General features: G+C 47.5%; 1 protein-coding gene across 4 annotated transcripts in view; it reads left to right on the top strand.

Annotated features, from left to right (window-relative positions):
* The window catches only part of LOC138521418 (myosin light chain kinase, smooth muscle-like), a 604,815-nt gene that overhangs the window by 300,007 nt on the left and 289,571 nt on the right, over positions 1–15,237 (top strand). For all 4 annotated transcript variants that reach the window (XM_069634224.1, XM_069634225.1, XM_069634226.1 and 1 more), the window contains exon 6: positions 9,261–9,434. In XM_069634224.1, the coding sequence (XP_069490325.1) occupies positions 9,261–9,434 (174 nt within the window). The remainder of the gene's footprint in view (positions 1–9,260; positions 9,435–15,237) is intronic.

Consider the following 15,237-nt stretch of genomic DNA (forward strand, 5'->3'; position numbering starts at 1 on the left):
TAGCGATGTATGGAAAACTGGGTGTACTCTTTGAAGGGCCTTTGGAAGGCGTAGTTCATAGGCCACCGGATTGATTTGTCTCAGGATGGCATAAGGACCTAGATATTGAGCAGCGAACTTGCCGGTATGAACCCATCGGGGTAGAAACTTTGTAGATAACCAGACCTTTTGTCTGGACACCCATTCCGGATTGGTGCGTCGGCCTCTATCTGCCCACCTCTTCTGTGTCTGTTGGCTGTCTTCCAGGGCTTCCTTAACCTTCTTATGTACTTCCTTTAATTCAGAAAGTCTGTCGTTAATTGCGGGAGATCTGGTGGATTGCAGCCCAGCCCATGGTATCTGTTGTGGGTGATACCCGTATGTGCAATAGAAAGGGCTCATTCGGATGGAAGTATGATAGTAGTTATTGTAGGCAAATTCTGCTTGTGAGAGGAAAGATGACCACTTCTTCTGTCGGTTACTACAAAAACATCTCAGGTATTGTTCCAGACCCGCATTGAGTCTCTCAGTCTAGCCGTTGCTTTGGGGGTGGAATCCGGATGATAGTGCTCGGTGAATCTTTAATTGTTGGCACAATAGTGTCCAGAATTTGGAGGTAAACTGAGTACCTCGGTCTGATATGATGGTCCGGGGTAGTCCATGGAGACGTACCACGTCTCGTAGAAAGACCGAGGCTGTCTCCGGGGCTGATGGGAGACCTTCCAACGCAGAAAAATGGGCCATCTTACTGCTGGTGTCTACCGTTACCATAACAGCAGTCTTTCCATCTGAAACTGGCAGGTCAACGATAAAATCCATAGATATGTTCTCCCAAGGTCGGTTAGGTAAGATAGGCTGTTGTAGTTTGCCCCATGGTTTGCCTGTCTGATACTTGTTTGCAGCGCAAACCGGACATGACGATACATATCTTACAACATCCTTGTGTAGTTCTGTCCACCAGAATCTGCGACCTATGAGATCCTGGGTCTTCTTGATTCTGGGGTGTCCAGCGAGGGGGGCATCATGGCATCATGAGAGGATCTGTTCTCGCAGTTTCTTGGAAGGTAGATATAGTTTCATACCGTGGTAGTACAGACCGTCATTGGCCTGAGTAACCGAGGTGGGTATGGCTGGTAGTAGACAGTATTGAGTCACAAGTTCTTGAAGGAATGGTGTGACACTTGCCATGACCTTCAGGTTAGGAAATAGGAGATCATGCTCTAGGTAGAGGTTAGCTTCCTCCCCTTGACACATAGAGAGAGCATCTGCCATTGTGTTTTCTGGCCCAGGTATATAAGAGATATTGAAATCAAACTGGGAAAAGAAGTAGGCCCATCGGGCATGTCGGGCATTGGAGCATTCCATTTGTTGTAAAACACTCAGAGATTGCGATGATCAGTCCGAACCAGAAATGGGTGAGCCGCTCCTTGAAGAAGGTGTCTCCACTCTTGACACGCAAACTTAATCGCTAGTAGTTCTCTTTCTAGAACAGAGTAGTTGCGTTCACTCTTAGTCAATGTCCTTGAGTAATATGCTACTGGGTGGGTTAGACTGTCTTCTGCTCCTTGCAGGAGAACTGCACCCACTGTCCCTCCTGAGGCATCCATCTCCACAATGAAGGGCCTTGCTTGATTTGGTTGTACCAGTATGGGAGCCTACGTGAACAACTCCTTGAGACGTAAGAAGGCTTTCCTTTGCTCTGGACCAAATAGGAACTTCACTCCTTTCTTGAGGAGACGAGTAATGAGTAACATTAGATTGGAAAAGTTCGGAATGAATTGACGATAGAAATTTGCTAGACCCAAGAACGTCTGAATCTCCTTGACACTTCTCGGTTCCTTCCATTCGATTACGGCCCTTATCTTGCCTGGTTCCATCTGGATCCCTTCTTTCGAGAGGAGGTAACCTAGATAAGAGACCGAAGTTACTTCGAATTGACATTTCTCTGGTTTAACCAGGAGGTGGTTTGCTTGGAGTCGGTTTAATACCTTCTTGACCTGCACCCGATGTTCTTGGAGCTCTCGAGTGTACACGAGAATGTCATCCAGGTAAATTACCACTGACACAAATAACATGTCCGAAAAGATCTTGTCTATGAACCTTTGGAATACTGCAGGAGCATTCACTAGGCCAAAGGGCATCACCCTATATTCGTATAACCCGAATGGGGTTCGAAACGCAGTCTTCCATTTGTCTCCCTTCTTTATTCTGAGAAGATGGTATGCTCCTCTGAGGTCCAGCTTGGTGAAGTAAGTAGCCCCTCTGACCGCTTCTAGTATGTCTCTGATCAAAGGCATGGGATAGCGATCTCGAATGGTGATCCTATTTAACCCTCTGTAGTCAATACAGGGTCATAGTTCAGTGGTGTCCTTCTTCGGTATGAAGAATAAAGAGGCTCTGCCTGACGACCTAGATTCCTGAATGAGGCCGTTTTGCAAATTGGCGTCCAAGTACTCTCTTACGGCCTGTCTTTCAGAGAGAGACAGGGGATACATCCTGCCGAAAGGAACGACTTCCTCGGGATGGAGCTCTATAGCACAGTCTTCTGGCCGATGAGGAGGTAGGAGTCAGGGTATAGTGTCTTCAAACACTTCAGCATAATCCTGGTATTGTCGAGGTATGGAGGAAATCACCTTGAGGTGAGGTGGTTCATTCACCGCAAACTTTTCCTGGTTCTGAGGAGTCAATATGCAGTTTCTTTCACAATAGGTAGAGTCAAACCTGACACAATTAGAAGACCAGTTGATCTGAGAGTTGTGTCTTCTTAGCCATGGTATCCCTATCAGCAAGGGAAAATGAGCTGCTTGCATGAGGTCAAAGATCATTAGCTCATGGTGTTCCCCCAAGGCCAAGTGTAGGGGTATTGTTTCGGACTGGATGGGGCCTGAGGACAAGGGTTTACCGTCCACCCATTCCACAGGGATAGGTCTTTCCTTCAGTCTTGTAGGTATTTGTTGTTCCTTTGCCCATTCCACATCCATAAAGTTTCCCGCTGCTCCGCAATCCAGCATGGCAAACACCTCGATCTGAGTGGAACCCGTCGTCCATAATCGAACTTTAAATATCATCAGGCTGTTGTCGTCTCTCAATTCCGTGGGTCGAGTAAGGTAGCAAGGACTGTTTCTGTCTCCCCCGAGACCTCCCTTGCAAAGGACCGGGGGTTGTAGTTTTCCTTCCTTCGTGGAGGCACTTCGGGACAATCTCTGAGTAGATGCTTTGAAGATCCGCAGTACATGCAGAGGCCAGAATCCCTCCGTCTCTTTCGTTCTGCTGGGGTGAGCGGACCTCGAGCGGCTCCTATCTGCATAGGCTCTTTCGAGGTGGCCGCTTCTCTTGTAGGATGAGGGGTTGGGTTTGGGGCTGGAAGAGATAGGCGCGGTCTTCTTCTTTCCTGGCGGCGTTCCGTCAATCGATATTCTATCTGTAGGGTGAGTGTCATGAGATCTTGAAAGATCTTGAAAGACCTAACCAACTCATCCTTCAATTCGTCATGGAGTCCTCTCCAGAAAATCGTTTGTTTTGCAGAATCTGGCCAGTCTGTCTTTGCAGCTAATCTTAGTAAGCAGGAAATATAAGTCTGCACGTCCGTATTACCTTGTTTTACATCAAGAATCGCTTCCAAAGAGGTGTAGAAGACCTCTGATCGATCAAACCTTCCTTTGAAATGGTCGACAAGCTGGTCATAATCCGTCAACATAGGATCATTTCTTGTCACTAAAGGGGTGACCCAAGCCAAAGCGTTCCCTGTTAGATTAGCAATAAGGAATCCTACCTTAGCTCGGGCTGTCTCAAAGGCATGTTGTCGAAAGGCGAAGTAAACGTGACAGGCATCCAGGAATTCCTTAAGAACCCCAGGGTGTCCGTCGTATTTTCCAAAGGATAAGGGCATCGGTGGCAAATCCCCTTGGTCGTCTCTGTGTAGGACTACTTGTTGGCGCAATGCTGCATTTTCGGTTTTGAGAGACTGTACTTCTAGGGTTAAACCTTGTAAGGCGGCTAAAAGCTCCTGGTATTGTTCTATGGAAGCCATTGGTCTGTTCGGGCGTTGTATTCTGTCAGAACAATCCCTTTCCGCCCCCTGCTCCTCCTCACCTGAGGCTTCCTCTTGTCTCCCTTGGGTAAGTGAAGACTGTTTCCGGGGATTCTTGTGAAGATCCTTAGCGGATTTCTCTCTGGACCTTCTGTCATGCAAATAAGGTCTGGCTCCCTCGGAGGCCACCTCGACAGGAGGTGGAACCTGTCTCGGGGGGACCCCCGAGAAGCCAAGCCCCAGTTGACAGGGAAAAAGCCACAGATGGCAAAAAACCCTGAAGTGTAGCTTCGAAAAGATGTAGAACAAAGTTCCTTGTTTCCGAAATATGCAGGTGGATCCGGATCGAGAGCGTTGAAAGTGAGGAACCAATCCAAGTAAGTCACTTCGCCTTTGTAGACCTTGAGATGAGAATAACAGCCGAAAATCCGGAATCCCAGGCTAAGGTGGGCTGGATGGCTGAATTACAGGTAAGAGCTGTACGAACACAGTGGGAAAAAATAAGAAAGAAGGAAGAAGAAAAGTAGATAAACTCAGACCCTACTACCCAAAAAGGAAGGAGGATCCACAAACAGTCCTGGGAGTAGCGCGAGGAGTCGCGAGAGAGGCGGAAGAGATTCCGCAAGTATGAGCGGCCAGGTGCCGAAGCTGGAGAAAAAGTAGGGAAACAGAGGCCGTCGAGTACCGAGAGAAAGTTAGGTTAGAGACGGAAAAATAAGAGAGGTGGATTCACTGTACGGAGGTACAGCCGGAGCGCAAGTATCGATGAAAATAAACAGATACAACGCACTAGGAAGTGGGCAGGGCTGGCTTAAGTAAAGATGTCCGCCATGTTGGATGAGGGCTGGACCGCTACATGGAGGTTCTATGCGGCGTTACCTTCCAGTAATGCCAAACCTTCCAGGGACGGGTCCTGGTCCTGACAAGGAGATGCAATCTTTCAAAGTACATGAGAGTCTGTTATTCATTGTTCAGATAGGTCCAGGTCATCTGTTTGTGGCTGAGCAATAAAGCTGGGGTGAAGAGACACCTAAGGGCAGTGTTGACCGATACTTTATGGATTTCGATTAGTTTCTCAGGTTGTGTCCGGAGGTCATGCATGTTGATTTGGTAGTCACTTAGATTATAATGAAACAAGGACGCCAGAAAGTCTGAGTGGGTGAAATAGTTATCACAAGTTCAAAGGAAACCTATTTATTCTCCCCCTCCCCATATTGTTTGAAGTGTCCTTGCAAACCATGTGCAGTCTTGTCTGGGATTAGAAGGTGCCAGCCCAGCTGGAACTTGTAATGAATTATGTTTATGTTTAAATGTGTAACTATGTGATGATGTCATGACCTACCACGGAAGACTCCAGGAAAGGGGTGTGCTACAAATATAAGCTGATGATGGGTAGGTACATGAATGTGACCAATGAGAACATAGGAATTAGAGAAGATTGGATTTCTTTTCTATAGGTTTGACCAATCATGTGTGTGGAGGTGATGTGTAATAAAATATGTGGGAGTGTTTTAACTGTTGCAAAAAGGTATATAATGTGAAGCATTTGTGTGGTTCATGGAGACTCAGGTTAGTTTGACTCTACAGCATCATCTAGCTCCTCCCCGCTGATTGTACAATAAACTTGCTTTACATACAACCGTGCACTCGCTTCTTAAGTGGTGGGCCTGCTTTGGGTTAAGGTGATTAGAAACCCATCTGCACAATGGTCTTCTGGTTGCTTTATGAACTGCTGGTTACCGTCGTAATCTTTCATTTATTGTAGTTTCTTTATATTAGTGATGTCCCTTTCAATTATGTCATTAGGGGCAGGGCTTATGTGAAGCTACTTCCTGTAATTCTGTATGGTCAAAGGCCATGTGGTACCACTTCCTATGGTATTATACAAACAAAAGGAGATGGCGAGGCGCGCACTCCAGTTCCCAGTCAAAATTGACCTGATAAAAAATAACTGAGTTAGATCCCAAAAACAATTAAAGTCTTAACAGGGTTGAATCCCAAAGCAATGAGAAAGTATTAACGGGGTTGGATCCCATCTGCTGTTTAGTTGCTCTGTATTTGTTCTCCTCCTAGCGCTTTCCTGTCACAAACATTCATCAGGGAGGCTGTGCTGGTATGCAGGGGAATCCAATTAGCAGTTCTTGAAGTCTATGGTATCATCTGGCATATGATGTCACTTCTGGTACCTCTAGCATTTTGGTGCATTGTCATCACTGAAAGAAGGAGGAATATCTCAAACATAACTACTATGGCAGAGGGAACGGCATGGCTGCCATGTGGCCCAATGTCATCTGTGACCCCCACAGCTAGTCCTCCTGGTTTGCACCCTGCATGCTGGGACTTGTAGTTTCATTTTGCATATTGAAACTATGAACCTACAATTCTGAGCAGGTAATGTTTAAAACCAATGCCGGTTAAAGTTGATGATGTATGAAATGGGTCACTTTGTAGCTGTAGGCCATGAAATAGTAAATAAACAAGTCTTATAGGTCCGCGTCCCGGTGTGGAGAAGCGGAGCCAGCCATGACTTTGGAAGCTAATGTGAAGGCCATCTTGAAACACACATGAAGGCTTACGCCAAATCCCAATGGAACCATGCCATCAAAGGCGTCATTTTAAAATTATTTCGGATAAAAAGGTAAAGGAGGAGCTACCACAGGGGAAAACAGCCAAGGTAGCATCATTAGTGAAAGATGAACACACCTATAACAGAAAAGAGAATCTACATTTGAAAATAGAAGGATGTAGTGTTTCCTGCTGCGATTTGTACCTAGGAGCAGGGGCAATGGCAGGTGCTTACACACACGAAATGGTTCCGGTTGCCCCCCATGTTTTTAGAACAATGCATCCATCCTGTTCTTAGGCAGTTCGCCAGATGGAATCAGACAGTGATTTCACAGAAAGTGGGGAGTCGGCGTGGATTGGGACTACTAATGCGATCAATTGACAGAGGCTTGCTTTAGAAAGAAAGAGGAGCTCTCACAGTTGGAGAGGTTTCAAATGTTGCTAAAAACGTCTTTATTCTAGAAAGGGGTGAAGATAACAGGTTTTCAGAAATTAAATAGATTTTGTACAACATTTATTATTTTTTGTGAAGTAAATTGTAGTTATTTGTTTAAGCCAGACAAATCATATCCCAGATTCAGGTTATCATTACAATCACAATCTTGTTGGGCGTAGGGGAAGAAAAGGTGCACGCTTGTCCCTGGCCTCTTTTATAAACAATTAAAAAAGTGCAGGAAGCCTGAATGTAAAAATCATCAAACATCAAAGAAGGGTTCTGCATTGGGTGTTGAAACACCTTGAGGGCCACGAATAATGAATAAGGTTCAGTCAAAAATGGACAATAGAAGCCAGGCTGGATAGGTGGTTAAACAGAAGTGTGCTGCAGCCCAGTTGAGGAAAATACCAATGTGGTGTTGGCATTGGTGTCAGTGTGCCAGGCTCTTTAAGCGGGCGATCTGCTACAGGCTACGGGTCCCTGAGGTTGCCATATGTCCAGCCAGAAGCACAGTGCCTCCGTTTGGCAGCAGGTGAGTTCCTGCCCTTTCTGTGTCAAATCTGCTCACGAGGACCCAACAATGCACAGGCAAGGGCAGGATTTTAAAAAAGAGAGGGTGATATGGTGTGGTATGGTAATGTTTATTTATAAAGTGCCTATACACAGGCAAGTGTTTAAAAGCGCTCAGGGAGGTTGGGAACAAGGGGAAAAACAAACGGTCGCTCAGAGCCCTTGAATTTCGGAGACAATAATAGTCTGCACAGGCAGAGTAAGTGCATATAATACATTTAACAGTTGAGACACGGCAAATAGGCATGAACAGCGACTCTGCAGTTTTTACCAAGTGCATTTTGGGTGAGGACAAGGGAGAACAGACAGAGGATCTTCAGGCGCAGTGCATTTGGATCATGCAAGTGCACAGACAGTCACAGGGAGGGTGAGGTCCAAGTGTACCCAGTCTGTGGTGACTGTGGTAAGTGCAGAGAAAGTCACTCTCTAGGGTAATTTCTCAAGTACAATAAGGGTGGTGGGGTGTCCGGCCCAGAGCTAAGTATGCGAGAGGACTGGTGGGGGTGCCAGGGACCTGTGAGACTCTGAGGTACACCAGGCGGCCAGTCAGCAAGCTGTAGGAAAGATGAGGGAAAGTGGGAAAGAACAGAGAGCTAGGTTAGCAGGGAAGAAGGAGAGAGAAGGAAGAGGAGAAGAGGAGGGTCTCGAGGAGTCTATGGAATTTATGAAGATCAGGCTCATGATGGAAGGTGGCAGGGAGGCTGTTCCAGAGTGAAGCACCTGCTGAGAATAAGGATCTCCCTCCAAATCTCTGCTTGGAGAACCGGCTCACCTGCAGAATGTTGGAGGTAGATGAGCAGAGGGCTTGTGAGGGATAGTATTTAGGGAGGCAGCGTTGCAGGTCGGTAGGTCCCAGGCCCCAGAAAGCCTAGTGGACAATGCAGAGGGCCTTGAACTTGATCATTGTAGCCACTGGGAGCGAGTGAAGGGATTTCAGCACCGGAGAGATGCGGTCCCTGGGCTTGAGGCCAAGGATAAGTCTTGTGGTTCTGTTCTGGATGAGTTGCAGAGGGTGCAGGGCAAAAGCAGGGAGGTTGAGGAAGAGGCTGTTGCAGTAGTCCAACCTAGAGAGAACCAGGGCTCTGGAGACAGTGAGCTTCTGGGGGAAAATGGGAAAAGGTGGGGTACCCATGAGGAGGTGTAGCTGAAAGTTAGACTTTTTAGAGATGTCCGAAATGTGAGAGGAGAAGGAGAGAGTGGGGTCGAAAATGACCCCGATGTTTTTAGCCTCGCAGGCGGGTGCGGGCGCAGGGCCAATGGAGGCAGGCCAGAGTGAAAGTGGGAAAGCGGGAGCAAGGGTCCCAATGCGAACGATCTCAGTCTTACTGGAGTGCTACTTATTCAATGGCTTTGGTCCTGCCTTTGAAATGCAACCAAGCTCCAGGGTTTCTGCACATTGGCTCCCCCACTTATCTCTTCCCACAAAATGAATATTCGTTAGTGGGGCTGTCGGAATCAGGAATTAACATTGATCTTTCCTTCAGGCTAATTAAAATGAGGTGCAGATGGGCACCATAAAACATGTTTTGCCTTTCTTTTTGGTGGTGTTTTTGGTGGTGTTTCAAATATTGTGTGTAACATACAGTATGAAAATAGCAAGTATTGAATTTGTTTGTTGTGACCGCAATATCACTACATACTCGATTATGTTCTTAATACATAATATCTCTTCTTTTGCAGGGAAAGAAAGCCCCTATAAACCCCTCCACTTTGACACTACTGGGCCAGCCAACATCCATGGCACTTCAAACACAGAGAGCCTCCGGACAACGTTAGCTGCGGATGACAGCAACAAAGCCTCATCAGAAAGAGGGGCCACCGTTTCCGCCCCTTTCTTGGACACTTCCAGTCGAGGTAAATGTCGTGTAGCTTCTGGGAAGCAGCTTTCTTTCTTGCAACTCTTTAAAATATTCCTAACACTGAAGAGTGGAAGATTGAAACGCTTTGAATTGATCATAACCACTGGTAATTGCTCTGGGCAGCCTTCTCTTTGAGATCACAGGAGCTGCAGGCATGTTGGCGGGGTCGTCGCTAGGGAGGGGCTGGCTGGGGGGAGCTATACACCCAGGTCTTCTGGTTAAAGCCTCGGATAGAAGCTCAGGGGATACAACCGAAAGACTAGTTAGCCCTGAGTCCTGACAGTCCCAACATTAGCGTGGTCCCGGATCGTTTCCAGACCTAGCAACAGCCCTGCATATTGGTCGTCATCAGGACTCAGGGCACAGCAAGCTCATTACCCACATCTGGGTTACCTCTGCCACTTTGGAGGAGTGGTGGATGGAAAGGCTTTGAATTAATCATAACCACTGGCAATTGCAAAAGGCAACTTTCCAGTCCATCATGTTTTTATCCTGCTGAGCCATTATAGAAGCTCAGTGGGTTGTTTAGGTGCATCTCACAAGCAGAGTGCTAAAGGCACACACTGCTCCTCAGTGTTGGCATGCGGTTGTCAGCACCTGACCTGAGCGAGAGTGGGGGTTTCCCGCATTAATGAAGGGCCTCCAAATTCAGTCAGCAAAGGACATGGCTGTGTGGCAAGTCGCTGATTCAATATAAAAGAGGTGAAAGCGTTAGCATTCAGGTTACACAGGTGCAAGCAGTAATCAGAATTCATGGTGAGAATCAATAGTCCCAGGACTCAGTCTAGCCACTTTATACGGCTAGACTTGAAAGTGAAACCCAGTAGTCTTAAGGTCTCCCTGGCCTCTTACCAGAGAACTGCCCGCCTGTCTACTCTGGGAGGAAGGTGTCATTCGGGGAATCAACAGTTAGAAGGGGAGCAGACGGAGATCAAGTTGAAGGATAAAACCGGCCAGCTCTCAGTTCCTAGGAGGAAATCAGACGTATTGTAGAGCTGGTCCCAGATCCTCAGGGCAATAATGCAAAATATGTTCAGGAACCTACTGCAGAAGGTCGTGTCTCGCAACCCTGGTGTGTAAGCCCAACAGGAGTAGAGCCACAAACCAGGTGACCAGGTGATGATGCTCATGAGATCTCTGAAGAGAGAGGACATCAATGCCAAATAACAAGAAAGGGATGTCACGAAGACCATAACTAGAGTGTTTTATATGGGGTGGTCTTCCATGGAGTCTAGGTGAGGGCTGTTGTTTGGTGCTTGGATTCTCCATGCCTTGTCTCTCTGTATAAAGTTGCACTGCCCTATAAGACAAAGAACATTTCCTGGAGAAAAAGGCTTGCACTTGGGCTAATGTGCATACCCACAATGCCTTGCTGATGTGGCTCAGAACTGGAGGTGAACTTCCAGCAATGACAGCAAGGTGGCGGTGTGGAATGTGTGACCTGGCTCACATGGAATATCCTACTTTCACATGCCATCTCTCAAAATGTTGTAGTTAATGATATGGTTTCAGGCTTCAACTGAATCCTGGCACTATATTCTGTTGAACGTTTCCTTTGAAAGGCAGCCTGACTTCGAATGATGCTTATGCTTCAATTTACATGACACCACCATTCAACACTGCATAGTAGACGAGTTTGGCTGATATCTGGCACAGCCATCTTTGCCACCTATTGCCATGCACATGGTGGAAATCTGAGTAGCTTGACTGGACCATGCACAATAAACCCCCACATGTCATGCTGTGTATATTTTGACTCACCTTGCTTCCTAGTCATTGCAGTGAAATTCTGGAACGCACTACCTCCTGCGCTCAGAGCCGAACAATCAGACTGAACCTTCCGCAAACTCTTGGAAACCTGGCTCCTCACTTAGAGCATAGTCCTACCTGTCCTCACCTTCCCCCCAACACCTTCTGGCAAATGATGACTTACCGTTTTGTAACTTGTTCTGCCACAGCGCCTTGATGCCCATGGGTTTAGTGCGCTTTACAAATGTGAAAATAAATAAATAAATATCCTTCCACCACCAAAATATTGCGGTGCATCAGTACTCACACAGCACAGAATGCCGAGGAGTGCAGGCTCCTCAGTTCAGGCAGAGAACGTGGTATGCATTTACCACATAAAGGGTCGGTGCCTGCCGCAGCGATGAAGGGATTTTCCTCTCCCCACTCAAGTTTCACAATACCTGCCTAATAATCTGAGTAGGCGGTCACAATAGCTGACAAATGGTGAATGCCTATGCAATGGACCAAACTATTGGCTTGGTCAATGCTTGCTCTATTTTGTGCCAGATTTGGACCTGGTTCTCTAGAACAGTGGGGGGCTTAGTTGCTGTTGGCAGCCATTCATGACACCTACTTGTTTATTATGTGAATTACCTCCGGGGACTTCTCAGAGTAGCCTCTGCTATTTCCTGAAGTGGCTTTCAGGCACTAGCTGTCTCCTGCAGGACCGGTGCAAGGAATAGATTGTGCCGGGGGAGCTCTGGTTTCTTGAGCTTCAGTAGTACTTTGTGCAACGCTTTCTTATTTCTTTATTGTCTAGTCTGACCATAATTGTTCAAAACACTAGCAACTCCCAAGAGAGAGGCCCATAGTAACAAAGCAGCAATGTGTTCTCCCTCATCAGCATGGAAGCCTGTGCATATTAGTAAAAGTTACAGAATCAACATCATGTGTTTTAGGGTCAAATTAAATAAATCCAACTTTTAGACATACTCTATTACAGACACACTTCCTTTTTGAACGGAACGTAATACTTGCAGCACCATGCTACACTAACTTGAGGGCTCCATTGTCCTGTTTGAGCTGCGCAGCTGCTTCAGTAACAAGGCTTTTGATAATCAATGTTATGTGGTCACCACCATAGAAGACACGTAGGGCCCAATTCTGAGGCGCATGCAAAACAGGAAAGTGTTCATCCATGGAAGATGAACGCTTTCTTTAAAAGCACCATATTCTGATAAAGTGATAATGTGGCCGGCCGTCTGTCATCAAAGCCACGACTTTAGCATGTGCCTGATTTACTGCTTGACAACAGCCTTAGCAACCACGAGAAATGAAATGCTGGCACTGCTAGCGTATTCTACTCTCAAGAAATGCTTTAGCACTTCAAAAAGAGGAGTTAAAATGCGGCACCTGTGAGGTCCTGTTAAATGCTGCTGCACACCTTTGCTCTTATAAAAAATAGCATTTCCTAGACTGCAGCATCACTTATCTAGTTTAATGAACGCTTAAAAAAAGTTTCTCAAAATAGGAACGTGGCAGTCTTTTAGAAAAAGCTCGCAGAGCCACTTGTACACACGTTTTTATCTATAGGATAGATTTAAGCATGGTGGTGCTGGAAACTGGAGGGGAGAACGTTGTATTTCCACACTTTTCTCAGCATGAGCTCTGAATCGGCGCCTTAGCGTCACAGAGCATTCACGCAGAGCCTGCCCTGATGAATGACATCTGGTCCCAAATGCATCGGCCAAGCGTTCACCTGTCTGTGTAATGGGAATGGTGGACCTTCTGAAGACACGACTAATCAATGTTGAAACTAAGTTTGTTGTTTCAAGAGAATATTTTTAATGAGAAATACATTCATTTCTAGCTCTTTGCTGCTCATGTGTGCCTCCAGTTCTGATGAATTCTTCCTCAGTCTTTCTCATGAATGCAACTTGGATGCCACTATTCTTTATTTGGTTTCAATGTCTCGTGCATTCGAAGCCTAGTGAGATGAGAGGTGGTCTGGCCCACTGTGACGTCACAGTGTTGCAGCTGAGGATGATAGGTGACTAGATAGTTCTGCTGCATGTGTGTGTGTGTGTGTGGGGGGGGGGGGCAAAATGGGACGGGGGCGCCTTACTCTGATTCAGCCAACCATGACATTGTGAGACAGGCATCGATCATCTGGATTATTTAATAACTGGGTGCTTGCACTGCCAAATCGCACCACTTTTCTGGTGGACTTAATAGGCGTTTAGATTTTCATTTGCAACATAAGGGTCGTATTTTTTAAATATCTGCAGCGTGTTCTTCCCCTCACTATATTTACATGCCCAAAACACGGGCCGCATGCGCCCTGGCAGCCCCAGGAAGCCTCTCGAAGGAAGGAAGTGTCAAGTATTTTGACTGAATTAACTAAGATGCACTTCTCCGTGCCGCTTGAAAGATGCCTGTTCTGGGGTTAGAGCTGGTGAAACGTGTATTTGGGCTTCCACAAGTCTTAATGTAACCCTGGCTGATTTCTGAAAAGGGTTTGTGAAGGTTTTACCTACCTAGGTACTGTTGGGGGCCCGCTCCCGGACCACCGGAGCGGACCACTGCTGATGCCGGGGTCACCCGGCCAGGATGCCAGTGCTGCCCTCACGCAGCCAACACTTAGCAGAGATCACTATGCTTTCTCTAGATCACCGAATACAACCACGTGGGCTGGGGGCACCCAGCTCACAGCAGCTCCGGCTCTGGGGGCACCCATGCCGGGTTGCCCATACAGCCATGATCACATGGCCAGGTTACCCAAGGAGGACGGTGTTGCCCGGCAGGGACACCGTTCTCATGCTGGGTCCCGTCCTTGGGCCTCCAGCATGCAGTGTTGCACCAGGATGGTGCCTGGCAGAAACGACACTGGAGTCAGTTCATGGTCGACTAATGAGCCAGAAGCGGCTCGTCCTCTTTATTTCCTTGGTCACATGGTTGCTCCCATGTGACCATGACAAACACTTGGGAGGCACCATGTCCCCCAGAAGGGGTGACATACAACACTCCTCCTTTTTCATAACAACAAAACGAAATCCAAAATCACAATCCACTACAAACAGTGATACTAATACTCTAAGTCCTACTACTTTCCACACGGTTAGGTGGTGGGGGCAGGTTTTCCACGGGCGACGGTCTGGGTTGGTAAATTACTGGTGACACGTTCATAATCCCCCACTTGACACACCCTTTATTAACCTGAGTGAGTGGGCCTTGACCCACTGACGCATCACTACGATTCGCCCCTGAGCACCCCTTAATACAACAATCCATAAACACAGTTAAACTCAATACTTGGGTTGGGACCAATTCCGGTCTGCAGGCTCCCAGCCTCTGCATGTCCACTGCAAGAATTCACGGGCCGGTAAAGCCTCACCTGGAGGTACCAGGGGCCTCATCGACCCAGTCCTTGGTTAGTGAGAGTCAGATGACAAGCGAACACACAATTCGGGGTGGGCTCCCTGCTGCTGGGCACTGGCGGCAGAGTGACAGACAGGATGACAAACCGCTCCTTTCGCCTCCCCCTTTTCCCGGGGTGCCGGTTGGGATGCACTGGTGACGTGGTGTTTGGGCCAGTGCGCCTCTTCCGCTTCTAAACCAAGAATCTCTGTAGCATCGGAGGGCGCACAAGCTCTCGCAAGAGCTGCAACCCTCCTGATGATTATAGGGTATGACGCAGTCTGTACTCACTGTTGATGGGTCCCTGGGCTGGCTGGACAGAGTGGCCGTTCTTGTGGGCGCACAAGCACTCCCCAAGGAGCCATCGCCCTCTGTGGCGTAGATAATGGTTAACGACTGGCGGGCGCAGTGACTTGTTGAGGAGCCACCGCCTTTTGGGGGACAATGACGCTGGCAGAGATGCTAGGAAGGTCCAAACGACATTTAGGGTACCCAATGTGCTGGGTATACGGGCCCTTACAACTGTTTGGTTTTCTGTAGCATCTGTGGTCTCTGATGCAGACTCTCAAAAGGGATCTTGTTCCTTTTGTTCTCACCGCTGCTCCGGTGTCGCTGGGCCACATCCCCTTTTGAGGCTGCGCCTGATGTGGGCC

This window comes from Ambystoma mexicanum, chromosome 13, assembly GCF_040938575.1.
Source record: "Ambystoma mexicanum isolate Mex_15411 chromosome 13, UKY_AmexF1_1, whole genome shotgun sequence".
Taxonomy (NCBI): domain Eukaryota; kingdom Metazoa; phylum Chordata; class Amphibia; order Caudata; family Ambystomatidae; genus Ambystoma; species Ambystoma mexicanum.